Source organism: Lithobates pipiens, unplaced genomic scaffold (genome assembly GCF_037356315.1).
Source record: "Lithobates pipiens isolate NorthernLeopardFrog02 unplaced genomic scaffold, aLitPip1_a1.2 Scaffold_13, whole genome shotgun sequence".
NCBI classification, from domain to species: Eukaryota; Metazoa; Chordata; class Amphibia; order Anura; family Ranidae; genus Lithobates; species Lithobates pipiens.
This window is the reverse complement of record NW_027507718.1, coordinates 164,303,562-164,323,922: the sequence shown is the minus strand read 5'-3', so window position 1 is coordinate 164,323,922 and position 20,361 is coordinate 164,303,562. Positions and strand designations below refer to the sequence as shown.

Genomic DNA, 20,361 nt, shown 5'->3' with positions numbered 1-20,361 from the left:
TAGACTCCTGCAGCCACCTGTCCCAGATTTTGTAGTATTTCTCAGGACATCCCCTATTTGTGTATATAAATTTTTTGTAGGGGAGGGTGTTGTTTATTTCTACTTTCCATTCTGCAATGCTCGGGGGATAAGTCCTCATCCATTTCCGAGCTATTGTCTTTCGTGCTGTGAATAACGTCTCGTGTAGAAATGTCTTCATGTACCTGTCGGTCGAGTCTGGCAAGAGTCCTAAAAGGCACATTTTTGGGTCCAGCGTGGCTGGAGAGCCCATTTCGTCATGGAGGAATCTTACTATCTGTGTCCATAGTCCCTGTACTTTGGGGCATGACCACAGTAAGTGAATGAATGTTCCTGTCTCCCTTCCACACATTTGGCACAAAGTGGACTGGGAGCCTCTGTACCTGGCAACCCTGAGGGGGGTAAGGTACGCTTGATGGAGTATGTAAATTTGGGTCAGCCTGTCCGACAGTTTTGGGGAAACTGTCTTACAGAATTCCAGAGCTTCCTCCCATTCCCCGTCCTCGATAGGTCCCACCGCCCTTTCCCAGCGAGGTTTAAGTCCATAAGCTATTTTAGTTGCTACTGGGGTGGAGAGTAGATTGTAGAAGGCTGAAATTAGTTTTTGAGGATCCGTGTTTTTGATGATTGCCATAGCAACATTTGAAGTGGGCTTAGGGGGGGACAATGGGAATTGAGTGCGGATTGCATGCTTGACTTGCAGATATCTAAAGAACATATGATTGGGAAGATTGTACTCCTCTTGGAGTGTGTGGAAGGTTTTTAGAGTCCCATTGTTAAGTAAGTGATGGAGATAGAAGATTCCATAGGTGGACCAGCAATCTACATCAGGAATTTGTAAGAATTCAGGTAGGACCTTGTTGTGCCATAATGGGGTGAAGTCGTTGTATTGGGGAATCTCTAGTTTAGCGGAGGCAATGTCCCATATGCGTCTGTATTGACGCAGCAGGGCCAGCTCACCAGTCCTCAAATCAGTATTTCCGGTGTTTATTGTTATTGCATAAATAGGGTCTTTAGTGCATCTGGCCCACTTGGGGCACATCAGCTGGAGGAACCGCTCCCTGTCTGTCTTGTCAATGTGGTATAGTTGTGATAATTGGGACGAAATATAGTATAGGTTGAAATCTGGTAGTGCCATACCTCCCAGGTCAGGTGGGTTTTTTAGCGTCTGCCATGCCAGTTTGTGTCTGTTAGGACCCCATACGAAAGGTTTGAGGAGGGCTTCTAGAGTCTTGAAGTATTTCAAAGGTAAGTATGTTGGGGAGTGCCACATAACATATAATACTTTGGGAAGTAGAACCATTTTAATTAAGTTTATTCTGCCCCATACCCCCAGTGGCAAGCGAGCCCAGGTCCTCAGCTTAGTTTTTACATAGGACGTAAGGGGTTCAATATTGAGATGTACAAAGTCTGTCGACATTCTGGATACATGGATTCCAAGATATTTGATGGTACTAACTCTCTGAAGTGGTAGACTGGCCTGTGACTCGGTTGGTGGGAAACTGTCTATTGGTAATATTTGCGATTTTTCCCAATTAATTTTTAAACCAGAGAAGGTCCCAAATTGTTCGATTGTATGTAGTGCCACCCGCAAAGAGGAACCCGGATCTGCCAGGTATAAAAGGGTGTCATCCGCGTACATACTAATTTTTTCAATCAGGTTACCTGAGCATAGTCCCTTGATTTCTGGATTATTCCGGATGGATATGGCTAGCGGCTCAGCAGCCAGGGCGTATAACAACGGCGAGAGAGGGCAGCCCTGCCTTGTGCCCCTGGTGAGGTCAAACTGCTCGGAGGGCCATCCATTCGCCATTACCCTGGCTGTGGGCGACTGATACATCAGTTGTACCCATTTGATGAATTTAGGGCCGAAGCCATACCCCTCCATAAGTACTCCCATTCCACAGAGTCAAAGGCTTTCGCCGTGTCTAAAGTCACCACCACCCTAGATCCTGCCTCCATGTGTGTAGCCTGTAAGTTGATGAACAATTTGCGTAGGTTAAAGGATGTGTTGTGACCCGGCATAAATCCCGCCTGGTCGACATGTATTAAAGAAAGGATAACTTTGTTCAATCTCAGGGATAGTACCTTGGCGAGAACTTTTATGTCAACCTGGAGTAGGGAGATTGGACGATATGATTCCGGATATCCCGGGTCTTTCCCTGGTTTGGGAATGAGTACTATTACTGCCTCTCTCATGGATGGTGGTAGGGAAAAGGTTTCAAACAGGTGGTTGTATAGCGTGAGCAGTTTCGGGGTAAGAAGTTCACTGTATTGAGAATAAAACTCGATTGGGAGACCGTCTGAACCAGGGGATTTGGATCTGGCAAAACTGGCTATAGCTGTGGCTATTTCGTCTGTAGTGAGGGGTGCCTCAAGAAGGTCAAGCTGGTCTGTTGTCAGTTGAGGGAGGGTAATGCTACGTAAGAAGGCCATTCTCTGGTCCGTTGGGTCTGTAGTCATGGTCTTGTATAAATCTGCAAAGAAGTCTCTAAATCTAGCAGTTACTCTTTGAGGATCTGTTATCTGATGGCCCTCTGGTCCATGTAGCGTGATGACCACTGGGGGTCTATCCTCACTATGTACCAGGTAAGCCAACAGCTTGCCTGCCTTTTCTCCATGCTCAAAGAATTTCTGCTTCGTGAAAAACAGTTTTTGTCTGGCCTTTGTAAACTGAAGTTGAGTTGCCACTCTGGATTGCAGCTTGAGCCGAGCTGCTATCTCTGGGGTAGGATTAATGCCATACTCCCATTCTGTGGAGCTTAGTTCTGCTATCGCCCTGTCAAAGATATCTGCGGATTTTGTCTTAATTACATTTATGTGGGAGGTAAGGGTCGCACGCGCGTATAGTTTGAATGAGTCCCAAATTGCCGCAATAGAGGCAGTTTGGTCGTTGTCCGCAAAGTATTGTTTCCATAGGTTCGGGAGCTCGTCATCATCCGGTAACAGGGACAACCAAAATGGGTTTAGGCGCCAGGGCTTATGGGGTTTACCCACGGGGATGCTCAGTGAGGTCCAGTATGGGCTGTGGTCAGATAGTAGTCTTGGGCAAAAGGCTGTTTCTAATATTCGTGGCGTTAGGGTGCTCGATACAAGAATAAAGTCAATGCGGGACATGGAGTTGTGGGAAGGTGAGAAGCAGGAATAGGCTTTTGTGAGGGGAAATTTGTAGCGCCAAGTGTCTATTAAGTGGACAGTGGAGATCAGTTTTGAAAATTTTGTCTCCCTGTTAGCCGCGTCCGTCCCCTGTGTAGTCTGGAGTCTATCTAATGCCGGCCGCAGGGTGGTATTGAAGTCTCCCATCCAGATCACTGGTATTGTGGGATGTCGGGTCATAAGGGCGAGTCCCTCGATGATCACAGTCATACTGAATGGCGGAGGTATGTAAAAGGCCATGAGGAGAAATTGCTCGCCATATAATTTGGCATGAAGAAATACATATCGGCCCTGAGGGTCAGTAATTACTTCACATAGCTGAAAGTGCACAGATTTAGCAATTAATATTGAGACACCTCTGGCGTGGGTAGTGTGCGTGGAATGGTATGCCCACCCCACCCACGGGCGTCGGAGGGCCATCTGCAGCCTCCCTTCTATATGGGTCTCCACCAATGCCACCACATCCGCCCTCTGCTGCTTTAGGAATGAGAGGGCTGCCGAGCGTTTGCTCTGAGGCCCATTTAAAAGGAAAGTCCACTTGTAGTAGTGCCAATGTGGAGGCCTGAGAGGACACATTCAGTGCCTCTGAGCTGGTAATTGACTCGGAATATAGACAGCGTTTCATAGGTCTTCAATTCCGAAAGCAGGTTTGGAATAGAGATCAGAGGTTTGGCCAGAAAGAAGAGAAAGTCGTCTGCAAAAGCCACAATCTTTGGAGAAAGAGTGTTATCCAGATGGAGACCTGTGATATCAGGGTTTTTTTGAATGGTACGTAGGAATGATTCTAGGGTCAGGGTGAAAATCAAGTGGGACAGTGGGCACCCTTGACGAGTGCCGTTGGTTATGACTGTGAGAGGAGCCCATTCACCTTTACTAGGGCGGAGGGGCACGAGTAAATGGCCCGAACCCAGTGCATTATCCTCTGCCCCATGCCAATGAAGCGCAGCGTTTCTGTCAGAAAGGTCCAATCCACCCTATCAAACGCCTTTACGGCATCGGTGGAAAGGAGTAGCAGGGAAATTTTGCTCCTCTGTGCGGTGTATATAAGGTTGAGCGCTTTGATCGTATTGTTGCAAACCTCTCTTGTTGGGACAAACCCTACTTGGTCTAAGTGGATCAGTTGTGGGATGTGCCCGATCAGGCGCATGGAGAGTATTTTGGCGAATATCTTAAGGTCCGTATTTAAAAGAGATTTTGGTCAATAGTTTTGGCACAGTAGTGGATCTTTGCTTTCCCTCGGGATCAGTATTGTGCATCTTGAAACAGCCACACCACATGTTTTCAGAGAGTCATTTGTGGGTTTTTCTTTGAATCCCAAACAATTTTACTGGCAGTTGTGGCTGAAATTGGATTGATCTACCTAACCCTGGTTTGATTTCACCTACCTTTTCCCGCAGATCTTTTGACAATTCTTTTGCTTTCCCCTTGACCCAGAATCCAGAAACGTCAGTGCAGCAGATACAAGGGTCTGTCAGGAGTCCAGAAACTCATTGACCTTTTATACAGTCAAAACACAACAATCCAGATCTCAATGGATTAGAAAAGCAGACAGTCCCACAGCAGATGAAAAATGATAAACGAATTTACTCAATTATTGTAATAATAAAAAACAGTCCTGTGTTAAAACAAGGGAAATGGAAAGAGTGAGGAACAGTGAGGAGCCGATAATGTCCAGTTCGAGTCAGTTCTCTTACAGCCTAAGGGGGGGGGGGCAGCCGCCAGTACCCCTGCTGTGTTGCAGCCAGAGATGGACCACGCTTGCTAGCGTGTGGATGGTAATCTGATGTGTGGGGAGACGAGACGGGAGCAGCATTCAGCAGGAAGATGGAAAGAAAGCTCCGTCCTGCATGTGTCGGTGTTGTCAGTCCAGCTGAGACACTGATGTGGAAGGGGGAGAAAGCTGCGATGGGATAGCTGTTAGTCTCTCTTCTACACACGGGCACATCATAGGCTAAACATTGCAGTGGGAGTGTGTAGCACACTGCTGGAAGTCAGAGCTAGGTTAACGAACTGAGGTGACACTCAAAGCTACCGATGGTCGACAGAGATAGTTGTCATAGATGACAAAAAATGGCCAAGAAATCATAAATTCTGCCAGGGTATGTAAACTTATGAGTACAACTGTACATACCTTTTCTACAGGTGATCTGACCTGATCTCCAGCAGCAGAAGCTCTGATCCCACACTGAGCTGTCTGCCATGGCTTCATTGTGAAGGCGGGTGCAGAGGACACATCCGGCAATGGTAGCCCCATAGTAACTTTATGGGTGATGTCACTTCCTATTCATTTCACAGCCGTTGTCGGACGTGTACTCAGCAAAGCTTCCACCACTGGAGATCGGGTCGGATCACCCGCAGAAAAGCTAGAGAGGTTAGTGTTAGAATGTTGGGGGCAATAGATGCAGGGATTTTAGTTTTTGCATGGACTTCAACTTTAACCTTTTTTTTTTCTGTGCGTGAGGTGCATTACTGCACCTTCAATTTGTATGGGCTGTCTAATGACACCTTAAAGTGGTGTTGTCACCAAAAAATAAAAAATTGTTTAAAAAAAATAAAAATAATTGAAAAAAAATTTTTTTTTACTCACCTCTAAATACCTGTTGCTAGGGGGTCCCTTGTAGTCTGCCTTCTTCCTTGCCTGGGCTGGTGACATCACTTCCCCTCACACCACACAGTCACCTGGGACCTGTCACGTGTCCCAGGTGACTGCGCAGCGTATCACGGCGCCCTGCGCCACTCGCGCATGCGCAGTGGATGCCCGGCTGTGAACCCACAGCCGGGTGCCTACTGTACGAATGACGGCACCGCGAGCGGAGCAGGGAACGAGGGGGGGGCTTCGTTCCCCTCATCGATGGACCCTGGGACACGTAGGTGTCCGATTATTAAAAGTCAGCAGCTGCAGTATTTGTAGATGCTGACTTTTAATTTTTTTTTTTTAGGGGGCACCCCACTTTAATTCACGTTATGTTCTGGTGTGGGAACGGAAACCATAAAAAGCAGAATAGTATAGACTAGAATTTTTTTATTTTTTTGTAAGCTTGTCATTCCTTCCTACCAGGCCATGGTGCTACACCTCATGATTACATTTTTCAAATAAAAATAGATTTTTGTCCTGTTCATTGTGGTTTTTTTTTCATTATTATCTGCTTTCTTATCAACTTGATCCTGCTAGTCCTACCATGACATTCTGTCAAAGTAAAAAACAAAACAACAACAAAAAACTGAGAGTAAAATGTTTTCTATTGAAATTACAATCAGAAATTATAATTTGTTTTTTTGTATAGTTTGCTTTATTGTTTTGTAACAGAGTACAGAAGGTAAAAGAAACTAGAGACCAGCGCAATGTTTTTTTTTTGTTTTTGTTTTTTAACATATTGTACAGTGTCACAAAAGCATTGAGTGGATTTAAAGAGTCAAATACACAGCCATATGTATTCCCTCTTCATTGCTAAACATCCATAGCAGGATCTCTAAAAGTGTGATAATGGTAAAAGGAAACAAAGGTGGTCGACATGAAAACATATTACAACAATGTGATGTTGAGGAAAACTGTGTTAGAAATATAAAAACAAAGAGTCAGCACTTAAATGATCAAAAGGCAACAGGATGCAACTAGTGTCAATATACAAAATAGCAATAAACCATATAAAAAGAAAAAAAAAAAAGAGGTGACATTCTAACTATACTGAACTTACGGTAAGAGTGGATCTTTATAAAGAATGGATAGTGATGATCTTTATAAATGCCCATAGTGTTAAAAACTTCAGGTATTCTTGCTGAAAACCACCATTGCTCAGCTCCATCAGAAAAAAGAAAAGAAAGCACACAAAGTCAAAAGATGTTATCCCTATAGATGTTATGGGTCAGTGACTCAAAATATTGAACACTAACCACCATGCAACTAGCATTTTTTAAAAGGAGATGTCATCAAGACGTTATGTATTGTGTTTTTTTTATGAATTACACTATTTGGGATAACATTATTCTGTATTTTTTTTTTTTTTACAGTGTTTCTTTGCCCAGGCTTGCTTAAAGGAGTTTACCAGAGTGAACATCTATTTGAATCTGATCACCAGTCAGGTGCTTGGTGCAAAGATCCTTTACAGGCATCTGATAAAATATACTATATGCCTTGGACTCCATATAGAACGGATACCTTAACTGAGTATTCTTCCAAAGATGACTTCATTGCTGGTCGTCCAACAACGACATATAAACTTCCTCATAGGGTGGATGGTACAGGGTTTGTTGTTTATGATGGGGCATTATTTTTCAATAAAGAACGTACCAGGAATATTGTCAAGTTTGATCTCAGAACAAGAATTAAAAGTGGAGAGGCCATTATTGCAAGTGCCAATTATCATGACACATCTCCATATAGGTGGGGTGGCAAATCAGATATTGATCTTGCAGTGGATGAAAATGGACTGTGGGTGATCTATGCAACAGAACAAAATAATGGGAAAATAGTAATTAGTCAGCTGAATCCTTACACATTGAGGATTGAAGGAACCTGGGATACAGCCTATGACAAAAGATCTGCATCAAATGCCTTCATGATCTGTGGAATATTATATGTGGTCAAATCTGTTTATGAAGATGATGACAATGAAGCCACTGGGAATAAGATCGATTACATTTATTTTACTGACCAAAATAGTGACTCATATGTAGATATACCATTTCCAAACTCTTACCAATACATTTCTGCTGTGGATTATAATCCCCGGGATAATTTGCTCTATGTGTGGAACAATTATCATGTTGTGAAATATTCCTTGGATTTTGGAATCTTGGACAGCAAAACAGGTATGTGTCAAAAACTTTCTAGTATATTGCACTGAATAAGTGTGGCAATCTAATCTCTGACATAATATTTGTATGTATCTCATGGTTTCAAGAAGTTACAAGTATCGCCTCAGATAAATATAGTTTTCCAAATTAACCAGTACCATCATCCACAAATTTTAAGATACAAAAGGGTTTGGTGTGGGGGTATTGGGGAAGCTGTCCACGCTAGCCTCCTATAATATAATATAATATATATCCTCCAACCCAAACCAATGAATAAAGATTGGACTATACCGGTACTTTTTGTAACAAAAAAAAGAAAAAGAAATAAAATTGAAAAAGTTTATCAATGTTTAATGAAATACAAAAAGGAAAAAAAAAAAGACAATACATAAGACATCAATGGTAAAATATAATACACCCCAGAGTATATAGCATGTACAAATACTCAAAAAAGAGGATTTGGTTCTGGTGGCGTATAGGAGTCTCCTCTACTAGTTTCGCGGACCAACTGCTTCTTCAGGGGGATATCTAAATAAATTGTAACAAATAGTGTACAAGTCATTAATAAACAATCAATTAATATATAGAAATAATGAGGACATCATTTAAATAAGAATGTTTAATCGACTAAAGAGGATGTGGAAATCAACTCACCCAATGATCAACGAAAGACAAAACTAAGAAAAATAAATTGAAAGGTGGAAGGGACCCTATATTCCCCCTACGGCGGACATGGGGGATTGGTGAACCAGGTTCTGATAAAGAAAAAAAAGAGTAGAAAAATATAAGTGGATAAAAGGAAACAACCAAGTCTCTACCCCCACTGGTTGGTAATGACTTACCAGTTTGTGTATATATTTTTTTCCCGTCAATGGTAATCTATGGTACTCAAATGATTCCCATAACGTGCAATTATAAACAAAGTAGTCAATATTGCCGTAAAAGGTAAGGCATCATTGCATCTGGGGATAGGAAAAAAAAATAAAAATTTAATTCGTAAAATAATAACAGTAAAATGGTATCTCAAGGAAAGAGTCTCCCAAGATAACCCATTACCTGATGTGATTCAAAGTTATCTACCAGTTGTAGCGGCCATCCGTTCACCTGCCCAAACACAGTGGTCAAATGACCGCTGTTTTATGGGCTCCCCAACGTGCGCCACGGCAGACACGTCCGCTGGCGGGAAGTTGGCGGCGTCTGACGTCACGCCGTCAGCGCATCCACACTGAGCAGCTACGGTGTATCGGAACCCCGCAGCGGAAGTGCGCAGGGCCGAAATGGAAAGAAAGACATCCACATCCTCTTTCTTTCCATTTCGGCCCTGCGCACTTCCGCTGCGGGGTTCTGATACACCGCAGCTGCGCAGTGTGGAGGCGCTGACTGCGTGACGTCAGACGCCGCCGACTTCCCGCCAGCGGACGTGTCTGGCGTGGCGCACGTTGGGGAGCCCATAAAACAGCAGTCATTTGACCGCTGTGTTTGGGCAGATGAACGGATGGCCGCTCCAACTGGTAGATAACTTTGAATCACATCAGGTAATGGGTTATCTTGGGAGACTCTTTCCTTGAGATACCATTTTACTGTTATTATTTTACGAATAAAATTTTTTTTATTTTTTTTTTCCTATCCCCAGATGCAATGATGCCTTACCTTTTATGGCAATATTGACTACTTTGTTTATAATTGCACGTTATGGGAATCGTTTGAGTACCATAGATTACCATTGACGGGTAAAAAATATAGACACAAACTTATGAAATCTGGTAAGTCATTGCCAACCAGTGGGGGTAGAGACTTGGTTGTTTCCTTTTATCCACTTATATTTTTCTACTCCTTTTTTTCTTTATCAGAACCTGGTTCACCAATCCCCCATGTCCGCCGTAGGGGGAATATAGGGTCCCTTCCACCTGTCAATTTATTTTTCTTGGTTTTGTCTTTCTTTGATCATTGGGTGAGTTGATTTCCACATCCTCTTTAGTCGATTACACATTCTTATTTAAATGATGTCCTCATTATTTCTATATATTCATTGATTGTTTGTTAATGACTTGTACACTATTTGTTACAATTTATTTAGATATCCTCCTGAAGAAGCGGTTGGTCCGCGAAACTAGTAGAGGAGACCCCTATACGCCACCAGAACCAAATCCTCTTTTTTGAGTATTTGTACATGCTATATACTCTGGGGTGTATTATATTTTACCATTTATGTCTTATGTATTGTCTTTTTTTCCCTTTTTTTTTTCCTTTTTGTATTTCATTAAACATTGATAAACTTTTTCAATTTTATTTCTTTTTCTTTTTTTTGTTACAAAAAGTACGGGTATAGTCCAATCTTTATTCATTGGTTTGGGTTGGTTATAGGAGGCTAGCGTGGACAGCTGCCCCAATACCCCCACACCAAACCCTTTTCTCATGGTTTGTATAAAATATAAACTGTTTACTATGATCTGCAAAAAACATGCAAACAAGTTTAAGATTTCGTAAAATCTTAGACCCTTTTCACACATGCGGACGATATGTCCGTATTTCATCCATCCGTTTGCGGATGAAATACGGACATACATGCATCCCTATGGGACAGACACCCGCTATTGTCCGCCTCCGCAAAAGTCAGATTCTGCAGACGGAGGAAAATCCTATTTTTCTATCCGTCTTCAGAGCGGATCGGATGAACACGGATAGACAGTCCGTGCTCATCCGATCCCCATAGAGGAGAGCGGAGAGCTGACAGGGCGGTCCCCGCACAGTGTGCAGAGACTGCCCTGTCCACAGCCGGCTCAGCGGGGACAACGGAGCGATCCCCGCTGAGCGAGCGGATCATCACGGGGCGGATCATTACTGATCCGCCCCGTGTGAAAGGGGCCTAAAGCTGTAGTTATAATACATCCAAACCTAATCACTAAAACATATATCTTTAACATATGAATTCAATTTCACAAGAAATGTACAGTATATACAGCTCTCATTAAAATAATAATGGGTAATTCCGCAGCTGTGATGCTGCTCATTCATAAAGGTACATCACACTGTTGTCACCGTAAGGCCGTGTACACACGCGCGGACTGTTTGCCCAACCTTGTTCGTCAAACAGTTTCGGCAAACAGTCCGCTCAAAATTTGCATGAGCGGACTTGCCCACACACGAGCGGACTGTTTCAACGAACTGTTTGCCAAACAGTCCGCTCAACTTTTGAAATGAACGGACTCGCCCACGTAAGGCGGAGGCAAATCCGCCCATTTCGAGCGCGTGTACAGGTAGGCGGGGCCCGCGAAGGAGACGTCGCGGGCTCCGCCGCCTGGAATGGGCTTAAAGGGGAACCCCAACGCCGAAAAAAATCGGCGTGGGGGTTCCCCCAAAGTCCACACCAGCCTTGTCCGAGCACGCTACCCGGCCGGCCAGGAAAGGGGGGCGAGCGAGCGCGGCCCCCCCACCCCAAAGCACCTTGTCCCCATGTTGATGAGGACAAGGGCCTCTTCCCGACAACCCTGGCCGTTGGTTGTCGGGGTCTGCGGGCGGGGGGCTTATCGGAATCCGGGAGCCCCCTTTAAGAAGGGGGCCCCCGGATACCGGCCCCCCACCCTATGTGAATGAGTATGGGGTACAATGTACCCCTACCCATTCACCTGTGAAATAAAGTACAAAAAAAAACACAACACAGGGGAAAAAATATTTTATTGCACAGCTCCGGGGGTCTTCCGTCTTCGGGGGTCTTCTCGCCGGACTCCTCCGCTATGTGTGTGTAGCTCTTTTACTAGCGGAGGAGTCCGGCTTTCTTCCTCCCCGCCGCCGGCCTCTTCTCCCGACTTCGGGGGTCTTGTCCCCCTCTTCGGTTCTTCTGCCGGGCCACCGCGCCTTCTTGTAGCTCTTTTACAGGCGGTGGCCCGGTCTTCTGTCGCCGCTGCCTTCCGTTCTTCTGTCGCCGCCTTCGGTTCTTCTGCCGGGCCACCGCGCCTTCTTGTAGCTCTTTTACAGGCGGTGGCCCGGTCTTCTGTCGCCGCTGTCGCTGTCGCCGCCTTCCGTTCTTGTTCTTCTTCTTGTTGTTCTTCTTCTTCTCCAGGCGATGTTGACACGTCGCTCCCTCCGGCCGGAATGCCAGGGACACGCTCCGCTGCCACTTATATAGTGACAATGGGGCGGTGTCACATGGTATATGTCACATGGGTTGGTCACATGGTGACCCCGCCCCCTTACGATGTCATAGTCCCCATGTGACATCAACCCATGTGACCAACCCATGTGACATATACCATGTGACCCCGCCCCATTGTCACTATATAAGTGACCGCACAGCGCGGCTCTGGCATTCCGGCCGGAGGGAGCGACGTGTCAACATCGCCTGGAGAAGAAGAAGAAGAACAAGAAGAAGAACAAGAACGGAAGGCGGCGACAGCGACAGCGGCGACAGAAGACCGGGCCACCGCCTGTAAAAGAGCTACAAGAAGGCGCGGTGGCCCGGCAGAAGAACCGAAGGCGGCGACAGAAGAACGGAAGGCAGCGGCGACAGAAGACCGGGCCACCGCCTGTAAAAGAGCTACAAGAAGGCGCGGTGGCCCGGCAGAAGAACCGAAGAGGGGGACAAGACCCCCGAAGTCGGGAGAAGAGGCCGGCGGCGGGGAGGAAGAAAGCCGGACTCCTCCGCTAGTAAAAGAGCTACACACACATAGCGGAGGAGTCCGGCGAGAAGACCCCCGAAGACGGAAGACCCCCGGAGCTGTGCAATAAAATATTTTTTCCCCTGTGTTGTGTTTTTTTTTGTACTTTATTTCACAGGTGAATGGGTAGGGGTACATTGTACCCCATACTCATTCACATAGGGTGGGGGGCCGGTATCCGGGGGCCCCCTTCTTAAAGGGGGCTCCCGGATTCCGATAAGCCCCCCGCCCGCAGACCCCGACAACCAACGGCCAGGGTTGTCGGGAAGAGGCCCTTGTCCTCATCAACATGGGGACAAGGTGCTTTGGGGTGGGGGGGCCGCGCGGCCCCCCCTTCCCCAAGGCACCCCCCCATGTTGAGGGCACGCGGCCTGGTACGGCTCAGGAGGGGGGGCGCGCTCGCTCGCCCCCCTTTCCTGGCCGGCCGGGTAGCGTGCTCGGACAAGGGTCTGGTGTGGACTTTGGGGGAACCCCCACGCCGATTTTTTTCGGCGTTGGGGTTCCCCTTTAAGCCCATTCCAGGCGGCGGAGCCCGCGACGTCTCCTTCGCGGGCCCCGCCTACCTGTACACGCGCTCGAAATGGGCGGACTTTCCGAGCGGGAACAGTCCGCTCATTTCGAAAGTACAGCGGACAGGCCCACACACGGGCGGACTGTTCGCTCAAACACAGTTTCAGCGGACAGTTTTTCGGAATTTCCGAAAGACTTTGTCCGTCCAACTGTCCGCTGAAACTGTCCGCTGAAAGCCCACACACGAGCGGACTGTCCGCCCAAACACTGTTCAGCGGACAAGGTTGGGCGAACAGTCCGCCCGTGTGTACGCGGCCTAAGAAAGCTTGTGTTAAGTAGATATGCAGCTGCAGCTCATCTAATATCTACGCTCCTTGCTTCTTAATAAAGAATACAGTGAGCACTATGCCATTCGTTTTATTTTATGCCTTACTTTATTACATTATTATGGGAGTCTATGTGGAATATGATATCCGAGAAAGATCCATCTATTGCTTTTTTTTTTTTTTTTTTGCTGAAAGCATTGTGCTTTAATTGAACCTATTATTTTTACACAAATGCATCACAAACTTGTCAAAAAAATTACATCTGAAAAATGTGAAAACATTTTTTTTAGACATGGTATTCCAGAAAGAGCAATATTTTCTAAAAGAAAAAGTGTCAGTTGTTTATTATGCACAATGCTTTAGCAGTTAGAATCTTTGAATTTCTGTTGAAGCAACCCAAGGACCATTGTTTGATAAAAAAACTTTCTGAAATACTATGTCTAAAAATGTTTTCAAGTTTTTCTGATGCAATTACCAAGTTTGTGATGCATTTGTGTAAAAATCATAGGTTCCCTTAATGCACATTGCATCAAAAAAAAAAAAAGCAATAGATGGATCTTTCTCGGATAACATATTTCAGCTAGACTCCCATAATAATGTAATAAAGTAAGGCATAAAGGAAAACAAATGGCATAGTGCTCACTGTATTCTTTATTAAGAAGCAAGGAGCGCAGATTAAAAAAAAACTAATAGATCAGAGTGTATATCATTAAAATTAACCATGTGGTATGACTGAGTAATAACACAGAGCATACCTCAACTATTGTGTTTGAAATTCTGGATGATGACACTTAAACTACTCACAGAATGATGTTGTCATCAGAAGCAGGCTCTGTCTTACCTGTTATGTCCCTAGGGGACTTCTTCAGAGAATAATGCTGTATTTTCAAGGGGAGGCATGCTTTTGCCAAATTAACACTGTATGGGAAACAAGTTCTATAGATCTCAGAAATTAAATTATCATTTAACATGTCATTTTACTAAGGTGAGCAGTGTGGCACATGATGGAGACTATTACACTGCACAGAGTGAGATAATATGATAAGAACACCTGATGATTCACTTGGGATTGGACTTTTTATATACCAATGTTCAATATAGTTTTTTTCGTGCATCATAACATTTGCACATATTTGCTTTATTAGCATGTGTTTTTTTCATATTTTAATCACTGAGGATTTTGTCTGGCTATATGCATTTATATTCTATGTATTATGGTTTCACATTCACTTTTGAGACATTTTATATCAGAATTATTTTGCACTATTGGGCCTTATTTTTATTTTTATTTTGTAGGTAGCTGTACTTACAATATATATCACAGAATGATGTGATGTGGATATACGCAATTGTTATAGATATCATCCTCATTTTAGGTTACATATTTCATTTACAGTGAGGTCCATGAATGATTTATTTAGTGTTATTGCACCCAATTATTTAGGCTTTGTTTGATCTGTTGCACCTATATCTGTTGTTTTTGTTTTATAGCGGTGCACTGTTTGGTTGTTTTGTCGTTTGTGTTAGGTGTAGTGAAAAATAGGATTTTTATAACAGCTTACCTGTAAAATCCTTTTCTTTGATGTACATCACGGGACACAGAGCCATAGTAGTTACTATGTGGGTTATAGGCCACCTTCAGGTGATGGACACTGGCACACCCTAAGACACAAAGTGCACTCCCTATATAACCTCTCTCACTACTGGGAGTACCTCAGTTTTATAGCAAAGCAATACATGTGTAAACCAAAGAAGAGAACCTCTGTGTCCCGTGATGTACTTCAAAGAAAAGGATTTTACTGGTAAGCTGTTATAAAAATCCTATTTTCTTATCGTACATCACAGGACATAGAGCCATAGTAGTTACTATGTGGCATGTTCCATAGCAATGTCAACTGAAGGGAGGGAGAAACAACAAAAGTAGGGCACCAAGAGACAAGAGGACTTATACTGCAGCCTGCAGTACACTGCGCCCAAAGGCGATATCCTCGTGACCTTTTAGCCCCTGTACACATGGTCAGACATTCTGACAACCAAATCCGTTGGATTTTGTCCGACGGATTTTGTCCGAAACTGTTGCATACACACAAAGTTGTCGGAAAATCCGATTGTACATAACGTGATGACGTTATTTCATTACGACGGGACTACGTTGAGGCTTGTAGCCAATAGCTTTGGTCTAGGAATTTGATCTGAGCATGCGTGGCACTTTGTCCATCGGAGTAGGCTACACATGATCGGAGTATGTCCGATCGGAGCATTTTGTCTGAAAATTTTACCGGCAAGTTGGAAAAGTTGGTCCGTCTAAATATCCGATGGAGACCACACACAGTCGGAATATCCGACAAAACGGTCCGATAGGACACATTCCGTTGGAATCTCCGACCGTGTATACAAGGGCTAACATCTTCTAGATAGAATCTGATAAATGTATGGACTGAAGACCAAGTTGCGGCCTTGCAGATCTGAGCCATGGAGGCTTGGTGATGCACTACCCAAGAAGCACTAACAGCCCTTTAATATGAAAAGAAGGAATTTTCCTCTTTAAACCATAAGCTTGAACAATCATTTGATCCATTTAGAAATAGTAGAATTCAACGCTGCCTGTCCTCTTTTAGGACCGTCTGACAACAAAAAAAAAACATCAGTTTTACGAATCTGAGCGGTCACTTTCACTCTCACCAAATCAAGAGAATGTAGTGACCTCTCTTCCACAGAACGAGGTTCTTTAAAAAATGAAGGCTGAACAATATCCTAGTTTAAATGAAAACCTGACACTTCCTTCGGTAGGAATTTAGGATGAGGCCGCAATGCAACCTTATCCTTATGAATAATAAAAAATGGCTCTTTACAAGAAAGAGCAGCCAACTCTGATACTCTTCTTGCAGAAGATATGGCAACCAAGAAAATTATTTTCCTTATCAAGAGGACTAAGGGAATAACTCATATTGGCTCAAAAGGCTGTTTTTGTAATGCCGACAGGACTAAATTTAAATCTCAAGGGTTCAGGGGCGGCCTAACTGGAGGATTAATCCACGTTACTCCCTGAATAAAGTTACAAACCAGAGAGTGTGAAGCAAGTGGTCATTGAAAAAATACTAATGAGGCCAACCCCTGGCCTTTGATAGTACTCAAGGCCAGCTTAATTTCTAATCCCATCTGTAGCAATTCAAGGATTCCTAGCTATGACATTTTTCCTGGGGTGCCAACCCCTGGATTCACACAAGGAGACATATGCCTTCCAGACTCTATAGTATATGACTCTGGAGGCCGGCTTCCTAGCATTAACCAAAGTAGAAACTACTGAAGCTGGCAGCCCACAGTCTTTCAGAATGTGGGTCTCAATAGCCAAACCATTAAGTTTAGTGTTTGTAAGATAGGATGGAATACCGGACCTTGTGAGAGAAGGCTTGGCCATAGTGGTAGGGGCCAAGGGTCCCCTACCGCCAGCTTTATGATCTTGGCAAACCAAAATCTCCTGGGCCACACTGGGGCCACAAGAATCGTGATGTCGAAATGTTGTTTTCTCCCCAAGATACAATATGATTCACCTCTCTCTGGGCCGCACAAGATTGGAGATTGGATCCTGACAGGACAATTCTGTAGTCTGAGTGTCCAGGCCTCTAGGGATAGGCTTACTGCTCGAATCTCTAGAATATTGATGGGCAAGGTCATCACTAATATGGACCATTTCCCTTGCACAGACGCTTCTTCCAGGACTGCTCTCCAGCCCAGAAGGCTGGCATCTGTTGTTACCACCTTCCAGGTGACTGGTAGAAAGGATTTTCCTTTTTGAAGATTCTTGGATATCTACCACCAATTGAGGCTCTGATGCACTTCAGGGGATAAATGCATAGGGAAGTCCAGAGCTTGGACCTTCTTGTTCCAAGTTGACAGGATACTGTTTCGCAGCAGTCTTGACTGAAAGTGCGCATAAGGAATGGCCTCGAAAGAAGCTACCATCTTTCCCAATAATTTCATGCAAAATCGAATAGAAGGATTCTTCTTTGTTTTGGCCAACTGAATCAGTTCCTCTATAGAACTGATCCTTCCCTGGGGCAAAAAAAAAATCTCTTCTGAACTGTATCTATGATCAGCAATCACCTTGATGATTTTAAGGAGTATTCCTCTAGGTTAAGAATCCAACCTAGGTATTTCAGGTAGCTGACTGTGGTGACCAAACTTTGGTTTAAGTGGGCTACAGACTGATCTATCAAGCGTAGATTGTCTAAGTAGGCTAATATCGTTATACCTTGAGCCCTTAGCCTGGCTAAAGGAAGTAAACACTCGAGGTGTAGTAGCTAGACCGAACGGCAGAGCTACAAACTGAAAATTAAGATTTTCTACCTCAAAGCTTATAAATTTATGGTGAGCGGGGAAATGGGCACATGGAGATAAGCATCCTTGATGTCGATTAACACCAGAAATTCTCCCCCTTGTAGGAGCGAGACTACTGATCGGATTGACGCCATGCGAAAATAACGGATATTCGATAACTGGTTTAGATCTTTGAGATCTAAAATGGGTCTGACATCCCCGTTTGGTTTTGAAACTGTGAAAACGTTTAAATAAAACCCTAATCTTTGCTCTTCCAAGGGGACCACCAATATCACTCTTTGAGACAAGAGATGATCCAACGCTTGACCTGAGAAAACGAGGAGACGGGAACTTCCGGAACTCTAGTTTGTAACCTAGAGAAACTGAGGAAGCCACCCATCTGTCTTGACATTGTTCCTGCTAGAACCTTGAAAACTGTAGAAGCCTTCCCCCCACTCGAGCGAACGGGGCGCCCCTTCATAAGGAGGCTTTAGTATTTTGTTTTGTGGGTTTCCTCCCCCGGTACTCTTTTGGCCCTGAGAATGACCCTGAGGTTTACCTCTTGAACCTGACAGTGGAGGCTGTCGTGAATGCCTGGAGGCTGATGCCTCTGATACTGGAGAAGAAGCACGTTTAAAAGAAAAATGCTTAAACTTCTTCTTAACAGGTAAAAGGGAACTTTTACCATTAGAAATTCTTTAGATATACTTATCCAGATTGTCTCCAAATAACCATTCACCATGAAATGGGAAACTGGCCAAGAGCTTTTTGCATGGCGCTTCGGCTGACCAATTTTTCAACCATAGGATTCTACGCACATGTACCAGCCCTAGCAAGAGCCGTGAGGCCTGGAGAATAGAATCTTTCATAGCGTCTACTGTAAAACACAACGCTTCTGATATCCTGGCCAAATTCTGGGCCTGCTGATCAGGAATAACCTTGAGTACCTCTATAAACTGGCCCTTTAAGGACTGAGATACTCTGATCACTGCCAGAGCAGGCTGAACCTGCGAGCAAAATATAGTTTTTAAAAAGGAATTCCATCTTCTTATCTGTTGGAGCCTTTAGCATATGAGCATTGTCTACTGGACAAGTCAGGTTTTTGTTTACAGAGGATATAGCAGCGTCAATTGCTGGAATTCCCCATTTCTATAGAACTCTTCCTCCATAGGATAAAGTATTGAAAAGTTTTTTTCGGAGGGGAAAAACTATTTATCTGGGTATTCCCACTCAGAATACATAAGCTTTTTTAGCCATGAATGGATAGGAAAAGCATGGGCAGATTGTGGAGGCTTTAGAGAACCCAAACCAGAAGTGGGCTCATCGACTGACTGCGTTACTGGCAGTAAAAATGTGGAGCGTACCAATTCAGTGAGAGATTGTCTATATTAGGTTCTTTCGGAAGGGGAGACATCAGCCTCTTTCTGGTCTTTTGAGAGAAATTCGGTATCTTTCACTCCTTGTTCCTCAGCATAAGGGTATGAGCAATGGATGGGGACCTGCAATGCTTAGTCTCTTAGTCTGGGATGCGATTAAAGCATTTTTTGCCCCAAACTTAAAATGGTTGAAGAAAAAACCTCCTTAGTAATATACACAGGGGCTGCAGTGTTAAGAGCAGCTGCAACAGTTGCCCCTCCTGATGGCTCACTCTGACCAGCCATATTACTCTCAGGGGAGGATGCCATCTTTTTTTAAAATGGTTTTAGGCTCCCGTGTGACTATAGTCCATCTAGAGCCCTTTTTTGAGGTGTTTTTAACCCCCCTTTCCGACCATAGCCCGATGCACAAAGTAGAGGTACTACCAGAAGGAATGCATCCACTAATTGAGCAGTAGTGCAGCTCTGCTGCTGCTATTAATGCTCAGCCTGATGCAGTAATAAATGTGTCAAAAGGAATGCCTGTGTTACCAAAACCTCTTACATGCCTTTGCTCTTGTGTCCCTCCGCAGCTTGCAATAGCAGCAATGGTGCTTTTTTAAAACACACCTCCCCGCGCTGGGTGTTGGAGGAGGCCACGCTGCGCTAAGTCCTGCCCTTTCTTTCAAAAAAGAGTTTTTCCTGCGCAAGCGCGGGCTTTGATCCTATGAGATCACAGGGAGAGAGTAATGGGGAAGGGGGGGCCTGGAAGCCGCCAAGTGGCATGCTGTTCACGCCAATTTAAGCGCTCCTTCCCCAAGAAGAGGAGAAGAAAAACAGCACAGGGGGGCGTCTGGTGGGTAAAACCCCTCCAGACTTACCGGAAGTCTGCTGCCAGTCGGAGGAAGAGAAAACTGCTGTTTCCTGGACACATTGTGAGCTCTCTGAGAAGCATGGGACAGCAAGTGCTCTATACAGCCCCCAGTGATGACACATTGGCATGACAACATTTACTAAATTAAAGAAGACATTCATAAGAAAATTTGTAAAAATGTCTTAGAAAACTCCACTTACCTTTCCCACCACAGGGTTTTCTGTGGTAAACCAACAGACCCAATCTTCACCCTTCACAGTGATTTCCGTTAAACCTTCAGGAGCTGGGGATCCTCTAGGAAACCCACAATCCTGGACCTGTAATAGCACCACCGCCAGTAAATCTTTATGGCCTTA

General features: G+C 44.5%; 1 protein-coding gene across 18 annotated transcripts in view; it reads left to right on the top strand.

Annotated features, from left to right (window-relative positions):
- Positions 1-20,361, top strand: part of ADGRL3 (adhesion G protein-coupled receptor L3) — a 1,264,347-nt gene that overhangs the window by 458,010 nt on the left and 785,976 nt on the right. For all 18 annotated transcript variants that reach the window (XM_077475785.1, XM_077475784.1, XM_077475783.1 and 15 more), the window contains exon 5: positions 7,183-7,983. In XM_077475785.1, coding sequence (XP_077331911.1) covers positions 7,183-7,983 — 801 coding nt within the window. The remainder of the gene's footprint in view (positions 1-7,182; positions 7,984-20,361) is intronic.